Below are 20772 nucleotides of genomic sequence, written 5' to 3'. Positions count from 1 at the left end.
CCAAGATGTAAGGCTCCAGTCTTCAATCTCCTTCTTTCGTTCTGACGTCAATAGGTTATTTACCTTGGAGATGTAGTGTTCTCTATGCTCATTAGCCAAGATATCTATTGGTTTGACTCTGGCTATAACACAGACTGCCTCCCGTGAGACTGTTCTATAACCACCTATAACAACCAGCAAGAGTCGCTGGGCCTGGAAAAAAATGCTTGCACAACACCTAAACGGCATGCATTGAGCCCAGACAGACACAGCATACAGCATAATAGCTTCACTGACACCTTTTTAAATTACGCATGGTGCGGTAATTCAACCCCAATAGAGATGAATGACTATAGATTTCATGAAAAGCATCAGCGACCTTTTTTGCCACATACTGTAGATGTTCCTTTAACCGAAACTTTACATCAAGGATAACAACCAGGTATTTTTTATCCATAACATACCAAATGGGGAGATCAGCCATTCAAACCCGGATTTTTCAGGAAGCAGCCAATTGGCTCTTAAGCAACATCATTGTGGTTATCTGTGGGTTGAAAATCATCTTATGTTTATAAAATCATCTCATTATGTCAGTATGAAAGACTTTCAAAAGGTAAAAATTTTCTGCCTGCTATTATTATTGTACATGGAGAAGAAAAAGAATGGATTTAATAATGAATTAATATTGGACTAGATTAAATGCATTAACCAAGCACTTTATTACAAAAAACCCTTCAATGCTTGTAATGGACAGATTTAGATTACCAGGACTTTCATCTGACACATTTCTGGTGAAATCGCATATCCAAACTGACATGCATTCCATATTTACAGGATGCACCAGAAGTTTATCTTCTATTTACAGATATCTGCCAAAATGCATTCTTCTATCTTTTTTTTTATTGATTATGAGAAATTCATTCTCTTTATTTTTACCACTCATGAATCCAGGACTGCTCTATCAAACTCTTTTTGTCTGTAGTACGATTTCCATGCTCCTTTGAATAAGCAATAACATGTAACTTCACTGTAACAATGAATGAATATGTCTCTCTTCTTCACTCATTCTGTAGTACAAGAAGTATTTACATATAGGGTTGTTATCAAAATCAAAACTGATCATAAAATGATTGAAAAAAATGTTTTTGTATGAAATAAGAATAGACTTGTAGTCTATTCTTATTCTAAACTTGGGTTCATATCCTAGAAAAGGGTCTAATTTTCTAATACTGATAATTACTTAAAGCCAAATTTTTTGTTTTTTTTCTAAATCATTTTATTTCATTGGATCTAGGTTCCATAGTCAAAACAAAACATATTTATTACAGTTCCCATGGATTCATTATTACATGTAAGTTTAATGAATCGTCTTCATTGTAATGCCTTAAAATCCATGTATGACATGCAGCCTTAGTTTTGCAATTGTCATTCCAAAGAGAATTGTGATAATACATGGACGTTTATAGTATGATTATTGTTACATACACATATATATATATATATATTTATACATTTGTCTGAATTTGATTTGCAAATTTTAAAAAATATCCTTTTTATTTGTGGTATTAATTCTTTATTACTTCAGAAAAACATTGTTATAGTTCATGATAATGCATTTTATTTAACTTTGTGATTGATTAGTGATTTTTTTCTAATTTTATCCTGCCTGATTCTTGAATCTCAAAAATATATGATGTCCCTCAGTTTAAATCTCCCATCAAACAAACTGTAAAATAAAAATTGCATTATGATATCAAGATGTTTTACGGGTATTGTTAAATTATATCCGAGTAACTATACTATATATCTAACAGTGAATATTATGTAAACTTGCGTACATTATAATAGTTGCTTATAAATAATGTAATTAGAGAGTTGAAGTAATTTAAATTTTGGTATACATAATATGCAATTTTTAGAGTACATAAACAATTCTTAAATCCTGCTTCAGAGGCTAGAAAGTACCTTCAGTAGTTTATGGAGATATGTGGTTTACAGCTAAAGCTCTTAGCTAAACTATGCATTACTTTTACCTTCAAGGGTCATATGTGTAGTCTCTTTAATAACTATTTTGTTTAATCTCATTTTTCCATTAAGAGTTGCTTACTGAAATTTCTCTGCTATTATTAAAATATAGAATCCCTGTCTTAATAACTGAGAAATATTGGCTTTTGAAGTTTGAAAATGCTTTCTGTAGCAAGTAATCAGTATGATTAGATAATATTTACCTGCAAAAAAATATAAAAAACTAAAATTGTGTAAGATTTCCTACATGTTACTACAATAAATGTCTATTTTTTCATGTTATTTCTGTGTTTGCATGTAAATGTTTATCAGCTCTAATTTAGTTTTAATACAGATGTGTTAGTGGCTTTTAATCTTGCATTTATTATATTTCATCAGTTTTATTACTACATAGTTCTAAATTCTAAATGTAATGCTTAAATATGCATGTTATTAAAATACAGAACTTGTTTTGGAGACTTCAGTTGGATGTATATCTTTTTTAAGTTGTGGGGTTTTGTATTGTTCATTTTAATCCATTTGAATCCATAAACTATTATGTATTGACAAATCTTGATGTATATTCAATAGTAAATGTAAAATTATTTAAGCAGAGCTTGCATCAGGTCATGTAATGGTTATCAAAACCCATTGCTTATGCATTCCATTTTCTGTAAACTGGTGTGATTATAAATCTGTGTATTAGTAAAATTATCTGTAGTTATATGTAAATTAGTGAAAGTATTACCTCTTATTGCATCATTGCCAGTATAGTTTTATCAAATAGAAGTGTTACATAAAGAGCATTCATTTACTGAAACAGATGACTGAATTGATAGGTAAGTCATTTATTGATACATAATTTATGAGTTATATTAGTGAGTCAACAATTAATCTCTTGTGGTTGTTATGTATGAAAGAGCAGTTTATTTCCTTAATGTTTTTGTATCTAATGTTATACCTTAGACAAATTTTTTTCTGCTGTTTTCTTAGTCTAGTGTAACATTTCTTTTTACTTAGTCGTCATGTCATGTTAAGAAATTTATTAGCTATGATTTTATGTTCTCTCCTCTTTCTATTAGATTTTTAACCTATATTCAAGTATAGTGTAACTTCATTCCTTCTTAGTTTTTTTTGTGAAAGATTTTTTTTAATTGTCAGGTTGTTGAGTTATAGTTTTGTATATATTGCAATATCGATATTGTTTTCACAGACATTTAATTCATGAGAAATAGTTTTTGTAATCTTATTTACACTTTCATAATGTCTTACTAATGTTAAATGATAAAAGTTGATAATAACATGGCACATAACCTCTGGATAAGAATGAGAGAAAACATTCCATCCAGGTCTCACTACTTACAGTTGAATCTAGCTCTGAAAATTAATTATTGTTTGTGGTATTAAATTAATATATTAAAAACTATAGTTGTTTTGTAAACTTGTAATTATTCTTTGTACTTATTTAAATGATTCTAACAATTTTTTTTATTAGTCGAAATACAATATAGGTTTTTGTGTACGAGGTGTGGCTATTAAATAACGAAACTAATGCTGTAAAATATTTTATTTTAAATTTATACATATTTAGTTATTATCTCCTTTAATATACACCACTCCTCTCTACACCCCTACAGTGCTCCATGCGAATTTTCAATTGTTCAAAACAGTGCTGGATGTCTTCTGTGAGCTCTTTCATGACGCATGCCACTTTTTCTTTCACAGCTTCAATGGTCTGAAATTTTGTTCCTTTTAATGCAGATTTGACCTTGGGGAACAGATAAAAGTCGCATGGTGCCGGGCCAGGTGAATAAGGCAAATGATCTAACACTGGGATGAAATACTTGGCTAGAAACATCTGGACAGACAATGCAGTGTGAGCCGGTATGTTGTCTTGATGAAAAACCCATGACTTGTTCTTCCACAGTTTGGGTTGTTTTTTAAGGAGTTGAGCAAGGCCCTTGAATAAAGACAAGAATAGTTAACCGACTGTCAGATCGGGTCAGATTACCAATTTTTTTTCAATATTTTTATTCATTTTTGACATGGAAGAGCGACCGGGATAAACATCATCTTCAACATCTCGGCCATCTTGAAAACGCTTAAGCCACTCAAAAACCTGCACGCGTAATACACATTCATTACCATATTCTTTTTTTAATAAAAGATAAGTTTCCGTAGCAGTTTCTTCAAGTTTATATTAAATTTCACGACAATTCTTTGCTCTAATAAAACATTTAATTTTTTCGACAAAATAAAATAAAAAAAAAAAAAGAAGATTTTATCCAAACAAGGGTCGTCATGGCCAGACTAATTTGTCTACAGAAACTGGAGTGGCAACAATCGAAAGAAAAGGTTTCACGTTACACAGCTGTCAGTTGTACTAATTTGGCGCATGCGCAGTTCTTCTTGAGCAGCATTATTCTCATTTAATAGCCACACCTCATATGTTTGCAATAATATTGTACCTTTGTTTCAATTCAAATTAAAATATTTACTTTTAATTGTTTCATAACTGGATATTGATAAATCAGGCATGTATTTTGAATATTAATGTGATAATTGCAAGAGAATAACATCACTTGTTCATTAAAAGTGAAAATCAAGGTGTTCCTATTCTATAGTGGTAGAAGGAGAATGCTAGATGATTTTAAAATGGATACATCTGACTATAACGTTTCAGATTCTCTTAAATTTAAACACTATCTAGAATTGAGTTAAAATGAAAGACATTCAATTGGGTGAGTAGGAGGATAGTTTCAACATCAAATAAATACTACCTAATTCATAGAAACACTCAGACACTTTGTCTGAAAAATGTATGAAATATTGTTTTAGAATAACTTATTGTGTATTCTATTAACAGTATTCTATAGTAGTGTTTGAGTCCAAAAAAACTTGGATTACGGATTATTTTATTGCATTTGGTATCTGTAATTTTTTCCTGTTCTTAAATATGAATGTGAAGTTGCAAGGGATGAATATCTGAAACCTTTCTGGAGATTCAGCAAAAAATAGAATAGGCACTGATGGAAAATGAAAAAATGATTAGAGTATTCAAATAGGAAAAAGTGAGGAGTAAGTTATGAAGAGACTCCTACATGTAACTGATAGTGCCTAGTTTTTTTTCTTCTTTTTTGCCTCTACAAGCTATGATTTTAATAACTTATGTGTATATATATATATATATATATATATATATATATTTAAATAATAAAGCATTTTATCTTGTTTAAATAACATTGTATTCTAATATTTTTAGAAGTGAGGGAAAGTAGACAGAAAAATGGGGGAAAGAAAAGAAATTTTATATAAGTGACAAGTTGTGACAAAGTAACCCCAAACTTTATAAAAAATACTGTTTATGATTAAATTTTATATTCCTGGTATATTATTTCTGCTAAGATTTTTTATATAGTTTAAAACAGGTGACTCATTAATTTTAAAGTGATATACTTTTATCTGAATGCTGCACCAAGCTAGCATTTTATCCAACTAATTCTGAATTAAATTGAAGGTTAGGAAATGGCCATCATTCTTTACTTACTTACATATCAACAAAAAAAAAAAAAAAAATGGGGAGAAAAGTTATTGTAAGGGTGTACAGAAAGTAGTTGCTATTAACATAATGCTATAATGTGGCTTAATAATCCTAACCATTTCAAGATATGCTGATCTTAGTAACTTTAATGACTCTGCGTCTGTTCTAACACTATAGAAATTTTAGTGTTATTTCTTGGCCTTTTATAATAATTAAAATTGAAAATGATTTTTGAGAATTATTGTAAGGAAGGTAATTGTGATGTTATGGATAAATGAACAGTGCGTTCACTGGTAGTGGCAACAATTAGAAATGCAAGGAGGAAGATTATCCATGAGAATAATCATCCGTAATGACAGCTGAATGTCCATACTAATTTTGGGATCAATACAAAATGGAAAGGGATGAATGTCCATACTAATTTTGAGATCAATACAAAATGGAAAGAAATGAATTTTTCATGTACATTGTGGTAGGCAAGAAAACTGATGTGTCCTATTCTGTTAATTAAATACAAATTATACATTGACAATCACCTTCATTCCCTATATAAAACCATGAAGTTATAAGTTACAATTATGTAATGGCATGGAATTTAAGTAACCTTACTGAAAGATAAAAGATACAATAAGCGATGCATTTTCTAAAAGAGATTGCAATATGTAATTAAAAATTCCTGTTGGTACTTATCTTCTATCAGCAAAACTTCTCCACAGCGATGCCTGTTCTCATACAGACAGTTGACACAACTTTTTGAACACTTGAAATAGTAATTTTTTGACAGTCCACGATCCTACTGGTTTTTTACCTTCTCACAAACTTGACATGCAAGTAGAACTGTGCTGTATGATTGTTTGAATTTGTGAAAGAAGCAATCACTATATTTCTGAATGTACCAGTGATAAACAAGTACAATGAGGATATACAAAAACATTTTATATATAATAATAAATGCCTAATTGTTCAGGTAGACTATCTGGGAAAATTATCTAAAGTATATAAAAGTAAAATAGTGTTTGGTTAAAAAACTTTTAATGGTTATTTTCTTTTAAAACAGGTGCTATTTTCGTACACCCCTATTTTCTATATGAGGTGGGTGGAAAGTCCCTTTATGCTTGTTATGAAATTATTAGGATAGGTGCAGTTTACCTTCTGTGAATCTAAATCATCTGTGTGGGTTCCATGCACAGCTGTATGTGTCTTCATGTCTGGTTGTATATCCACAACAGCATATCAGGAGTGATGATTTCAGATGCTGACCGAACAGTGTCTTCAAGCTGCTCATTATTGATGTATCTTCATTTTGAGATCTCTTCTTTTACCAAACTCCAGGGTGCATTGTCAGGTGTGATGAGGTCAGAACTTCATGTTGGCCAAGGTAACGGAGCTGGTAACTCTTCTGATCCACATGCAATCCAGCAGTTGGAAAAATTTCATTGAGGCATCTGCAGACATTTAATGTAAAATGTGCTGGAGTACCATCTTGCTGAAACATAATGATATCAGTAATCCCTTTTGCCATTAATTCTGGAAGCAACCACTCATCGATCTTTCTGATAACTGTATCGATTAACTGCAGTAGTGAGCGATATCAGCAGAGAGAATTGGCAGCAGTAGAGCCTGATTATGCAGGATTTATTACAATGTAAAGGGACTTCCTGCCCATCCCCTATAATTAGGAATTAGCTTATGTAAATAAATAATATAATCAGTTGAAATTTAAATCATTGTAATAAAAAATTGATAGCAATGAAATGTAAAACTTATTTGGCAAACACTTTATTGTCTGAGGTCTGTTTAATATCAGCAAACACTAGAGTTATTTAAAATCTTTGCCCGTTAATTAAGTCAATTGTTATCTGTTTTTTGTTTTATTTTTATTAAATCCAATTGTTGAATATAAATAATTGCTTCAGTAAAAACAAATTAAAAATTAAGCATTATTAGTCAGTATTATAGGGCTTAATACGTAGAGAATCAAAACTGGTTTTTATGATTGTAATACTATTAAGTGTACTAGTTATTTTATAAGTAATCTTTTTAATTATATAGAGCTATCATCGAAAATAAAAACATGAATTTTAATTGTTATTATTTTTTGTAGCCATAAAGATGTAATTTTTTTGTATTAAGTTATAAGTTAATTTAGGAGATACATAAAGTATTCATTCTGTATACATTTATATATTTTTTTAAGTTCAGGTTTTTATTCTTTCATTATTTCATTTACTATGTTTCAGGTGAAATAAATAACAAAACGTCTCCACCACAATCTTTGCCTAACGTAAAGACACAACATCAATTAAATATGTTCATTATTTACACTTGTATTGCAGCATTTGTCTGTGTAGTTTTGATTATACTCGTTGCATTTAAGACGAGGAAAGTTTTTATGTCACGAAATCCTCCTTATTCACGAGTTACAAAATAATGTATATATTTTTTTTTTTTAACTAATGATTTATAGTTTTGTCATACTGACTGTGTCGTTTTATGTAGTTTATTTTTACCATTTTCAGTTTCATTTTATTTATGAAAGGTTGATCTATGTTGTAAATGTCTTTTAATCAATTATGAATTCAATATTGTACAATCATGATAGATATGATTTAATTAAATTATTCATTTTGGCTGTGTAATTTAAAATACTATTAAGAATGATTGTATCTAATTTAGAAATTATTGTAATCAATTAAATAAATGTATAAAGTATTTTGTTAATAAATATAATTATTTTTATGATATACTATGATTTTAGTTTTGCTTTTTTTTCTTATTTTGTTCATTTAGTTTTTTTTTATAAGCTGTAGTCAGTATTTGTTATACACTTTTTTTTTTACATTAATCATTTTTTCAATTATGATTATTGCAAATATAGTGGTGCATTAATTTGCTAAGGTTTATTTATGATAAAATTTAACTTTGAAGGTTAATAGTTATTTTTTTTTTGTCTTACGAGATGATGATCATGATGATAATAATAATAATAGTAAAATAAGGAATACATAGTAAATTTTATTACTTCAGTGACCATTTATTAAGTGTACTACATAGCATGATTAACCATTCCAAGAGTGTGGTTATACTATTAGAGCTATAATCTATATTAACTTAAAGGTTTTGCTGTAAGCACCTTTTCCTACATCAAAATTCCATCATCATCATCATAAATTTTCATTTCCAAGTTCTAATTTTTCTAAGAACTTCATTATTTATTGAGACTTTTTTCATCCTTAAATAACTATTTTGAATGTTTGAAATGTTACTATTCTTTAACTGCAACTTCCTGTGGTCTATCTTTCCCTATCTTTTCTAAATTATCCCTCCTGAATTTTATTGCTAAAGAATGCAATCCTGCAGTAACTCTTTACATTTTTTTTATCCATTTTTCTTTTGTGTTTTAAACAAAATAAGCTTAGTAAATAATTGTTTTGTACATTGCAAGATTTTTATCCAAGATTAAATCTTTTATATTATTTACCTTCTGTACCCTTGCATCTATCTTTTTTTCTCTAGTTTTCATTATCTTAAGAAGATTCCCTAAGTATGTGAATTTTAACCATTTTTTTAGAACCAAGAACTATTTCTCCAGGTAAGATCCTGTAAAGAATAAGAAAATAAATTAGACTAGCATTGGATTTAAGGTAGTTAATAACATTATAAAGAGAGTGAAAATCTTAAAAATTCTAACCAGTGAAGAAGAAAAAAGATGCTGGATTAGTCCACTGAATCATAAGGAACATAAATTTTCATAGAAAATTGAATAAAAACAAAAATTAAATTTGTGAATACTTTTATTTGAACACCCTAATGACAAATATTTTTTTTAACAGACCTCATAAACTATCTCAATCGCAGCACTATTTCTAAATATTTAAATAGTTTCTATATTTTGACTTTATCCGTAGTAACAGTGGAATAATTAGACACACTTTTAATTCATGTAAGAATTAAAAGTATTATATGCTTTCGTCTAATCTAATTTGTTTTTGATTTAATAAATTTTAAAAACCAAACATGTTTTAACCCTTCGTGGGTGACAATGTTTATGGCTGTGGGTGAAAGGAAAAATTTCATGCAAAAACTATTTAAAGTAAATTAAAACATGCATTCATGCATAAAAATAACATATAACGTATGTTTTTGATGAATTCTGCCACTAATCTGGTTAAGGAACACTGTTTAATTATCTCGCAATTCAAAGCTTACACGAAAACGACATAAGTCTCACTGAGCACATTAGAATTTGCAAACTGTAGGTGATGATTTTGGTTGTTTTACGTTGTCTTCTTTCCATGTAAAAGACACTGAATAATAATAGTAACATTAATGGTAATATAACATAGCAATTTTGAAGAAGTAGTACACCTGGGCATGGAATAATATAATATGGTTTTATTATAATAATATAAATATTTTTATTCATTTCCTTCTGAATTTTTGTTCTCGAAAATTTTGTTTGAATTCAAATGAAGCAAGCTGAAAACGAGGTTTTGGAAGGAACAGTTTGTAAACAAATTACTTAAAAATAGCAAAAAACATGAAAAAAATAATGCACACGTCTTGTTACATACGTATAGTCATTGAACTCACCTGATAACGGAAGTAAAATAGTTTCCAATCACATTGTATCAGGAATTCCCACCCAAAATGATTGAAAAAACATCCCTTGGAATTTATATGTAACTATGTGAAGACAAATAGCCACATTCAGAGACTCATATATGGGTTTGCGTTCTAGTAAAGCCAGTTATTTTTACACGGACTTGAATACTAGATCGTGGATACCGGTGTTCTTTGGTGGTTGGGTTTCAATTAACCCCACATCTCAGGAATGGTCGAACTGAGAATCTTCCACTTTATACAAAATGGAGTAAAAAATCTTTCACTGTGTACAAAATGGAGTATAACTACTAATTCTAGATTTCTTATTATTATTATTGAATTTTTAAAAAAATTTTATAATAAAAGGAAGAAAATTCCAAAAGCAGGTTACTTTTTGAAGTCAATTACTTAAGAAAACTAAAAAATAAAATTCTGACCAACAGATTTCGTTTAAAATCAGACTGTTAGATTATAATTTACTCCAATAAAATTTATTACATTATTTTAGCCTAAAACTTTTGTGTTAAAATACTTCTTAGTAATAGTCTTGGACAAAGCAAACCAAACTGAAATCTTAACCTAATTTATATACAAAATTGTTTTATTTAATAATAACATTAATTATTTTATTTAATAGGCACAGAATTAAAGAATTTAAGAACGTATCAGAAATCTTTTCCTGTGTTCACAAAAATATTAAAAAAAAGAGCATATGAAAATGTGCTATAAAAAGAAAAACTAACTTTCTCATTTTTGTAACCCATAGTGAGTGGTGGATAACTGAATATATAAAAACATATTATAATAAAATTTAACTAACCCATTAAGTAATTTTACAAGATCCAAGGTAAATGGACCAAATAAATTATTTAAAATAAAATTAATAAACTGCAATTTTTTTTTATAGCTGTTCACATCCAAAGTAAAGCAATCTACTTAATTGGAAAATACATTTATCAAATTTCTTTAAAGAATAATCAGTAATAGTAACAGTGATAATATAATGAACATAAAATCAATCATATTTAGACTTTGCATAACAAATCCCCATGCTAGGAATTCATAATAACATTTATTTATAACACCAATAATTTTAACATGATACATTAAGGAAAAAATTATTAGAAACATCTTAAAAATTAAGATAATGATAAATAGATTTAACAATGTAAATGTCTTATAATATTACAACAAAAGAAATTGTTTTATAAGAACATTTTTATAGATGACAAGTAAAGAAGGAAATTACATTTTGCTCTATTATTCGCTATTATTTATTGGCTGTTTAAAAGTTAAAAATTTACAGAATTTGATGAACTAACCAAAACAGTTTACATCACATACAAACATAAACTACACTAATTATACTCAAAATACATTTTTCAAATTTATCTACATGCATTAATATTCCTTAGATCAATGAATAAGTATATAAAGACTTATTTTAACGTATCTTTATCTTGAATACTTAAAATAAAAATCGCAGTTACTCTTAAGTAATTTTTACAATACATATAGTTAAAATACTCCAAGTGCACTTTCTCAGTGCTCTATCTAAAAAAATTTGAATAAATTAATTTTATCAGAAGTAATACTTTTAACAAATCATCAGTGATATTCCAATCTTTATCAGTTTTAATGTAACACTCAAGCAACCCTTTATAAACTGATTCATCAGAAAATGATTCATATAATTTTGATTAGTTACATATCTGGCAACCCTGTTCAGAACTCTGTGTGTGCCGAACCCCGTAATCATACAATTTTAATGAATTTGGATTATTAATATGCAACTGGCTAATCTCTTCTTTTCAATCTGATATGCATAGTAATATCTTCTGCCAAAACATTATTCACAATACAACTAAACAGAGGATTATAACTAGAATAATAAATTCTCTTTGTTTCCTCAATCAGTAATTTATTCTCCCAGTTCTTTAAAATTAAAATTTTATATTCCGTTACTTTGGCCATGTCCTGTTCCAGCCATAACCACTGAAAACCAACCTCACCTAATATGTTCCGTAATTGTGAATACCAGTTGTACTACTAATCAACTCTTTATTGTAACAAAATTTTGGTAACCTGTTATCAGGCATGCACTATATTTTGTGCTTTAATGTTATATCAAATAATGATATATATTTTATTAAAAGTAAAATCAGTTTAACCAGTGTTCATTAAGAAAAGATTTTAATTTTTATCCAGGAACTTTAAAAGCATTAATTATTATAACAAAAATCATGTGTAATAAAATTAAAATTAATAAAATCTAAAAATTTTTGTAAATAATCATCTGGATAATTTAGTGACCTGATTTGCAAGATATTGTCAGAATAATATATAAATAACTTATGTTATGATTATTATTTCAACAAAAATCATTTTTTTATAAATGTGCTACTTTTTTTTTTTTGTCAGCATATAAAATAAAATATTTGTAAGATTTTTTTTTTTAGGCATTGGCAAAATAGTTTTGTAATGGAAAATTAGATTCAGTTATTTTATAAAAATTTTTTATTATCCCTTATGTTGAAATGAAAGGTTGTTTAGTTGGGATAATTTCATTCAGAATCTGAAAATTGCTGACAAAAAAATTTACATTTTTCAAAAGGGATGTTACTGAATGGAAATGCATGTTTTACAAGCACTTTTTAGAAGAGTTTTTACTGCATTTTGGAAATTTTTTCATGGAATCATTATTTGAAGGTAATTGTTTTTACTTATTTTAGAATTGAATTTTGATATTAAGGAAAGCGAGACAAATATTTTATTGTTATAATTTATATAAAATGTACAGTTAAGTTGATTGATGCATAAATCAGCTAATTTACCTTTTTTATATAGTTTGCAATGACATGGAAAGATTGTGTTTTTGCTATGATTCCAGAATTACCTTAATATTGCATTTGAGATTAACTTTACTTGCAAACTTCATTGTTCCACATTATAAATACTTCCTCAAATATGACGCTATGTTGAACAATAATGTTAAAAGAAAAATCTGTAGTATTTCTACATAATTAATGAAGTTTCTTGAGCTAAATTAATGTCAGAGAATTGTGAAATGAGTTCATTTATTAGTCGTTCTCTCCAACTGACCGTCTCAAAATTTGTCTTTGAGGATACCTGGAAACCATATATATATATATATGAGGTGTATGGTAATTCAGAAACTGACATTAACTGTTATGAAAAATATGTGCATCAAAGTAAGAAAGTAGTTTCTGAAAATTCTTACATAAATATTTAGAAACTTTTTCTTTGAAATTTTCTATAAATAAATTACTAAATCAAAGCAAGATGAATTCATTTATAATTTTTTAATATAAATTAATATTTTCAATCACTTTTATTTAATTAACCATACGTGATAGTAAAGCCATTTTTATTTTTTTTAGACAGTTAGTTGATATGTTTATTTTGGTGGTATTTCATTTCATTTTCATTCTGCTGCTAACTCATTCCAGGCATGAATAATTATATTTGAAATTTGGCTAGTACCAGTATAGCATGTATAAACAGTTTTGGCTGTTAAGATAAAAATGTATTTTGAGATGTAAATTTGTTAAAATCTTAGGTAAATTGTTTTAAATTTATGATAAATTTTTTTTATTATTATTTTCAGTTTCATTTTTCAAGAATGTTATTGTGCATGTCAACTTTTTATTAAAGTTGATGTAATCTTATTTAGTTGTATTTTTGTTGCTTAAATATTTGTTTTTTATTTAAATAGTCGATATTATGTATAATTATGCATGAATGTGATGTAATCAGTAATTTATACAATTTAGTTTTTGCATGTTGATTTTATTCTTCAGAACTTCAAACAAATTTTTTTAATACTATTTCATGGTGAGTAATTAAATTATTACTGTTTTATAATTTAGGTTTATTTTTTTATAAAAATTATATAATTTTGTGAATTAAAATTTTAAGGTAAAATCCTATCTTGATATCTCTTAATTAGTGCATTACAGTGTATTAAACCTTATCTATAATATGTAAACATTTGTATGGTTCTCAATCTCAAAAATTGCTGGCTTAATAAATTTTTGCATTTAGGTTACATTTTATCAATAAAAAAATTTTGCACATGTTACATAAAACAAATCAAAGAAGTTTTTTTTTTTTTAAGAAAATGAAATACAGCAGCACTCTTGCTAATCAGAGTTAATATAAAATTCAAGCTCCTTGGATTATTGGAAATGTAAAAAATTAACTTATTAAGCTACCAGTATTATGAAAGGCTGGTTTAATTAACATAGCATTACAATAGTTGGCCATATGTAATATAAATAAAATTTATGACTACCTTTTTAATTTTTTTTTTTCAAATGGTCCATTATTTTTGTTATTTTTTGGAAGAATATAGTTTCTTTTCTGTAAGTGGGTTCCATCTTTTATGAAATAAAATGTCACTAACCATCATTTCAAGCAAGCTGCTGTTCAACATAGCTTAAGCATTTTCCAAAAAAAAGTGTCCGTTCAAGTGCGTCGCTTTGTTGTCGATCATGTTCTTCCGCCTCAATATCATTGCTTGTTATCATTCTTATTATGTTATCAGAACCTCCTACATGTTTCGTAATTTCTTCAGTTAAGATTTTGCAATCCAGTATTTTCTATATACTAAAGTGGTTAAACGTGTTATATGTTGAACTACACTCACAAATGGTTTATATCAGTCTCTTCAGAATAAATAATGCTTACTTTTCATTATTTTTGTTTTAGAGTTTCTATTTTAATTTCACTATAAGCATCTGCTATCCAATTAATAGCATTTTTTAAGTTTTTCAAATTCATTTCAGTTTTCTGGTTTGATCTAGTATATATCATCTGTTATTTCTAGATTTTAAGTACTGTTCTTTTTTTATGCACTGGATGAAATGAAGAATTACAAAATGACTGGAGAAGATCAGACCTTTGTGGAGATTTGGAAACAGTCACTCCATTGATCTAAATATGAATATTGAATTTTTCAGTAATACAGCATTACACTTTTATTTTACAATTCTATATATATATTATTAATTCAGAATTGAAGATGAATATTTATCTCTGTACAAAGCAGTGAATATGCATTTTTTTTTATTAGTGCTTAACTGAATATGTATCGTAACATTGAAATAAAAGGTTGTTAAATTTAATTGTAATTTGTTGTATAACATTTGAAAAAGTTAAAAAGTAGATGTTAAGTGTAACAAAGATTTTTGATTATTGTTTTCTACCCCATAATCAGGTTTTTATTCAGTATCATCTGGATTTTTTCTTCTCAAGAAGAGAATACTATACCTTCTTAAATATTATTTGAGTATAGGATCTGATACAAGTAAACAAATTAGATTAAATTTTACAAATATTATTAGCAAAGGTGAAAAAAATTTCTTGTACAAATTTCTGAAGAGTAGTAGTGTGAATGTTTCATCTTATGCACAGAATTATAGTGTGCTATAAAATTAAACAGAACTTTATAATAACATCATTCACTAATGATACGTACATTAGTAGTAAATAAATTAACACTGATCAGAGCCAATAAATGTCAGAATTTAGAGGCTAAGTATATATAAATTTTATATACCACTTTCATTATTCATATTCAAATGTTGAATCTGTATGAAAACATTTTAATATGGACAGTAACAGAATTAATCAAGTTAGACAAATAAAATTAATTTGTTATTTATCAGTTAATTATATTTAAATTATCAATAATTTACAAAGTTGGCAAAAGTGTGTAAGAATTTTTAAGTGGAAAAATTACTTCCTGATGTATAGAATTACAACCTGTGAAAATAAAACAAAAGTTGAATATTTTTTTTAAATTATGGATTACTGTAAATTTCACCTGACCAAAAATATATAACATGAGATAAACAGTTAATCAATATATAAATATTGATATTTTAGATTTCATTATTGATTTTCACAGCAATGAAAGACTAAAATATTATAATAGATCGAGAAAGATATTTCTTGATATACAAAATTTCAGATATGATCATATATTTAATCGTAGCGATTAAAATGAGTGATACAATTCAATTGAAATATAAAATATTTAGAAAATTTATGAAATCTAGTCATCCAACTATTGTTACCAGTCAGGAATCTAGATATCTCAGTTATCATTTATTCAGTTTTTATTTCAAAATTAAAACATCATGAAAACATTTTTTGGCACGAATCAGTATAGAATGGAACAATTTAGAAATGTTTACAAAATAATGTTTTCATTAATATTAGTTAAGATTGAAACAAGTTATTTAATCTTGTAGATGACAGTTTCAATCCCATGTTACTTAAATGTACCATTGTAACCAAACTAATTTTCAGAAATTGAACATTTATTACCTAAAATTGACAGATTATAATAAAATTCAACTGAGAAATAGAACTTTCAGAAATCATCTTGTGTAAATGTGGTTTAGTATATTTCATTTACCATGCATTTGAGTTTAAAATTAAGAGTCGCCTGGATTTGTAAATTTTATTACTGACGAACAGCAATTTGACATTACACCATTGCTCATTATACATACATTCTCTACATTAATCTCTAAATATACAACCTTATGCAAAAATTCACAGGGTGTGTAATTTTGTGAGATTTATAAAAAAAAGTTTACTTTTTGTAGTCTATATTTCTGCGTCACTGCTCAAATATAATCTAGTGTATATTATTTTACTTTTATTTACTAATAAATAAAAATAATTTTCATTTGTTATAAAATTTAATAAATTGACTTATCCTTAACTTGGATTCAATGCTGTTCCGCTTAAAAAAAACCTCTTACTTATAAAAAAATACTTTTAAATGATATATATAAAGTAATAATTTATCCATTATTCTAGATTATTAGATTGTACCAAAACGTCTTCTTGGCTATTGTTATTGTCAAGCTGTGGTTGGGATTGATAACAGGCTTGCATGAGGGTGTATAACATACAACTGAGCTGAACAAAGGCCCAAGAAACTGGAGGATTAATGTAAAATATCAATATAAAACTATTGTTTGAAATAAATAAGAGTAGAGAAGTACATTTAGTAAAATTTCCTTTTTGGATGTTATCATATGCTGTCATTGGAACAAGATAAAGTATAAAAATAATAGTATATTATAAAATTTAATTTTTATAACTGGAAATTCCAGATATGGAATCTAATGACTTATTATGCCTCTTCTAACAACCTTGACATCGATATGAAAAACAAAAGTGTACATTAATATTTTTATCTTAATTTCTTTATCATACTACAAAGTTTGAAAAATGAAGAGAAAAATAGACAAGATAAAATCTTTAGAAGATTCTAAAACCACTATTTTTGAATGGTGAAAATTGGTTCAATATTAACTGAAATATTTGGATTTGAAAAACTTAATTGTAATTAATAGCGTTTTTGAAGAGTTTTATTAATATCATATTCAGAAATGTACAGTGCCAATTTTACAGATATCCAAGTATCTGTACTACTTACATCCACACTAAGCAGATAAAAAAAGTTAATACACTAAAAAATCTAAACAAGTATGCTTGCTTCAATAGAAAATATATTTTTATTGATTTTTTGTTTTTACTGGGTTTTTTTATTGACTTTTTGTAATTCATACAGCACTTCGAATTTTAGCGGAATACATTTATTTTTTATATTTTTGTCTTTTTATTAAATGTGATGTTCATTAAACATTAGAATGATATGTCCAGTACAAATGACAAAACTTTTTTTAATTTTCCAGTTATTTCAGTCTTGCAAAGGCCAATCAAGATAATCAGCGTTCCACTGCATTTATTTTGAGGGGAAGTAGCAATTAAATCAATCACTCAATCTCTCTCTCTCTCTCTCTCTCTCTCGCTCTTTAGTATGAAAACTTATTCTCCTAAAAAAATGACAAATTAGGAATTTGATGGCATATTGCACAAGCCTGTAAGAAAGAGCTGATATGAATTATGAAAATCATTCCACAAGTTCAGCATTTTAACAGAAACAAATAATTATTAACTTTATTTCTATTTAAGAAAATAACATTGACTTAAAAGTTAAAATATTATTGAAATAAAAGTAAAATGTAATAAAGATTGAAGGCCAACCAAAATGAGACCCTACAAAACAAAATGAAATGACATTTAGTAAGTGTAATAACTCTTTATTCACCAAAAATCGCTGTGAAAACGTTTAATATCTTACCAAACTCTTCTAACCCATAATTTGTGACTGAAATCCCACATAAATTTATACAGATTTATAAGTAATTTACATAAGCATTTCCAGATGAGTGCCACACATTTCATCTTAACCAGATACCCTTTTCATAACATGTTAAGAGTGTGTACTTGTGTTTCCATATTGAAAAAATTCAGCTTATGATTAACAACTGGTGATCAGATATTTTTATCATCATTGATCAGATTGTATGCCTCCATAAATCTGCAACAGTGGAGCTTGGTCTCGTATACTGTTTAATGGCAATAAAATTTCAGAGAAATAGTTCAGCACATCAACCAAGAAAATTTATTTTGTCTTTCTAAAAGTCCCACTGTTGCATAAAAGCATCATCTCCTTGATTCTTTTACCTCTCACTAAACAAACTTTAATTATTTTCACTGTCATCTCACGTCCCTTGTTCGCCGCCTGCTTTTCTCATAAGCCAGCACAGACTTCCTAAATTCTAACTCTATTTACAAATCAATAGAGATGTATAATTGTGCTCTACCAATAAATCAGTCTCACAATCTTTGAAAAACCTAATCGTCTGTTTAAGAATCATGTGTCATATTTATTAGGTACCAAACGAGTGACATATTGGTTGGTGCATTATCGTGATGCTGGAAAGAAGATTTGTTTGAAACTTGCCAGGTTATTAGTACTGGATATCTTCTCTGAGCTCCATCAGAACTCTCAAAAAATTTTTATTTATAGTTTGAGCTGGTGGAAGAAACCCTTTATACATATTGTCATAAGAGTCGAAAAAGTAAATCAAACTTGATGTGTTGCTTTGAACCAGTGTTACTTTCGTCAGCTGTGAGGATTCTTCTACTGCAATGACCTGCCTACTTTGTTTCATGGTATAGTTGTGAATGATGATGGATATAAAGTTTGAATTAGATCTGGGTAGTTCTTTCAGCCCAAAGCAAACTTGAAAACAGTGCTCTTTTTGTTAAATGATTAGCAGCAGTTGAAAATGTTTTTCAGCAATATGCCAAATGTTGAGCTTCAGGGACTGAACTTATTGCCAATCACGATATGATAGGCTTACAATGTCACAAATTCAATTGTTTGTTCTCCTTTGATTTTTTAAGGATTTGTGTGTAGGCTTACAAAGTCACAAATTCAATTGTTTGTTCTCCTTTTTTTTTAAGGATTTGTGTGTGATTAACACTTTTTCAATTTGAGGAATGTTTTCAGTTGGAAGGATAACCTGAATGCTCATTATCATTATTGATGCTGGTGAATTTCTATGACTATCTTGCAAAGTTTGAAGTAGAATTTGTTACTCTTTAATCTCATTACATTTTATACAAATGTACACGTAGCAAGACATGCTGACTAATATGAAGTAGAGCTTGCACTATCTGTGCAACTGTAATACATTTGGTTCAGTTGCCACATTCAAAGTTTGGGAACTTTTGAGTAGCACCTCATATAGTACAATTTATTAAATGGTTTGTTCATTTATATACTGTGTCTTCTTTCTCAATCATTGAATTTCATTTTGCATTAATGATGTCACAGTAATATAAAAGTTGTGTTAAATAACCTCACTCACTTCAAAGATTATTAGTATCTTTAACATACGCATTTCCTAAGTGATTAGGAAGTTAGGTTATCCCAGTGTAATACAATATGATGAAAAATAATCTTGTGGATGAATTGAAAGACTTGAGAAAATTTATCATATTCTAATTCTCCAGTGTAATTTGGATGAACAGTTTAATCTTCTGTTGAATACTCCACATGTTATACAACTGTAGATATGGACAAGAGTTTTCTTCGGGAAACCACTGCATACTATCAAATGCTGCTCAAGTATCTTAACGAAAAGTAATTTTTTGAATCATATATTTCAGCTGATCGCTACACACTCATCAATTATATGAGAGCTATTCGCAAATTAACTTCCAATTTGTTATTAAAAAAAAAAACAATTTATTATAAACATTTTAAAGCTGCTTCTCTCTATAATTTCCATCCAAATTAAGGTACTTGTCATATCTGTAAACAAGTTTTTGAGCATCCTCATCTTAAAAATCTGCCATCCGTAAATTAAACCTGGTAATAACACTGTTTTTTTAATTCCTTATCATTTTCAAAACGCTGAGTTGCTAAACATTTCTTCATTTTTGGGAAAAGGTGATAATCACTGGGAAACAAATCAGGGCTGTGTGGATGGAGTATGGTTAAACAACTCCCATTTCAAACTGTTAATTTGATGTTGAGTGTGTACTGCAGTATGCAGACAAGCACCATCATGAAGAAAAACTATACCTGAACTCACCATGCTGCATTGTTTATTTTGTATGTTTCTTCTCAATTTGAATGGACTTCCCAGTCATTTTCATCTTTTCCCAAAAATGAAGAAATGTTAGCGACTTAGCATTTTCTAAGTGATAAGGAGTTGAAAAAGAGTATTACTGTGAATTTA

The 20772-nt window shown here is 27.9% G+C and overlaps 1 protein-coding gene and 1 long non-coding RNA gene across 8 annotated transcripts in view; one reads left to right on the top strand and one right to left on the bottom strand.

Annotated features, from left to right (window-relative positions):
- Positions 1 to 20772, top strand: part of Sap-r (prosaposin) — a 176897-nt gene that overhangs the window by 139389 nt on the left and 16736 nt on the right. The window contains exon 19 of one of the 3 annotated variants that reach the window (XM_075359694.1): positions 7765 to 8273. The exons of the other annotated variants lie outside the window; for them this stretch is intronic. Coding sequence (XP_075215809.1) covers positions 7765 to 7955 — 191 coding nt within the window. The 3' untranslated portion in view covers positions 7956 to 8273. Of the gene's footprint in view, positions 1 to 7764; positions 8274 to 20772 lie in introns of those variants that run through there. 3 annotated transcript variants of the gene reach the window in all.
- LOC142321534 (uncharacterized) overlaps positions 1203 to 20772 on the bottom strand; it is an 81536-nt gene continuing 61966 nt past the window's right edge. The window contains exons 5-6 of one of the 5 annotated variants that reach the window (XR_012755655.1): positions 9006 to 9124; positions 1203 to 1705 (exon numbers count right to left, since the gene is read on the bottom strand). This is a non-coding gene — a long non-coding RNA (uncharacterized LOC142321534). The remainder of the gene's footprint in view (positions 1706 to 9005; positions 9125 to 20772) is intronic. The other 4 variants (XR_012755658.1, XR_012755659.1, XR_012755657.1 and 1 more) reach the window with 4 other exon arrangements.

This window comes from Lycorma delicatula, chromosome 3 (assembly GCF_047948215.1).
Source record: "Lycorma delicatula isolate Av1 chromosome 3, ASM4794821v1, whole genome shotgun sequence".
Classification (NCBI taxonomy): Eukaryota; Metazoa; Arthropoda; class Insecta; order Hemiptera; family Fulgoridae; genus Lycorma; species Lycorma delicatula.
The sequence above is the reverse complement of the archived record's forward strand: the minus strand, read 5'-3'. Positions and strand labels throughout refer to the sequence as shown.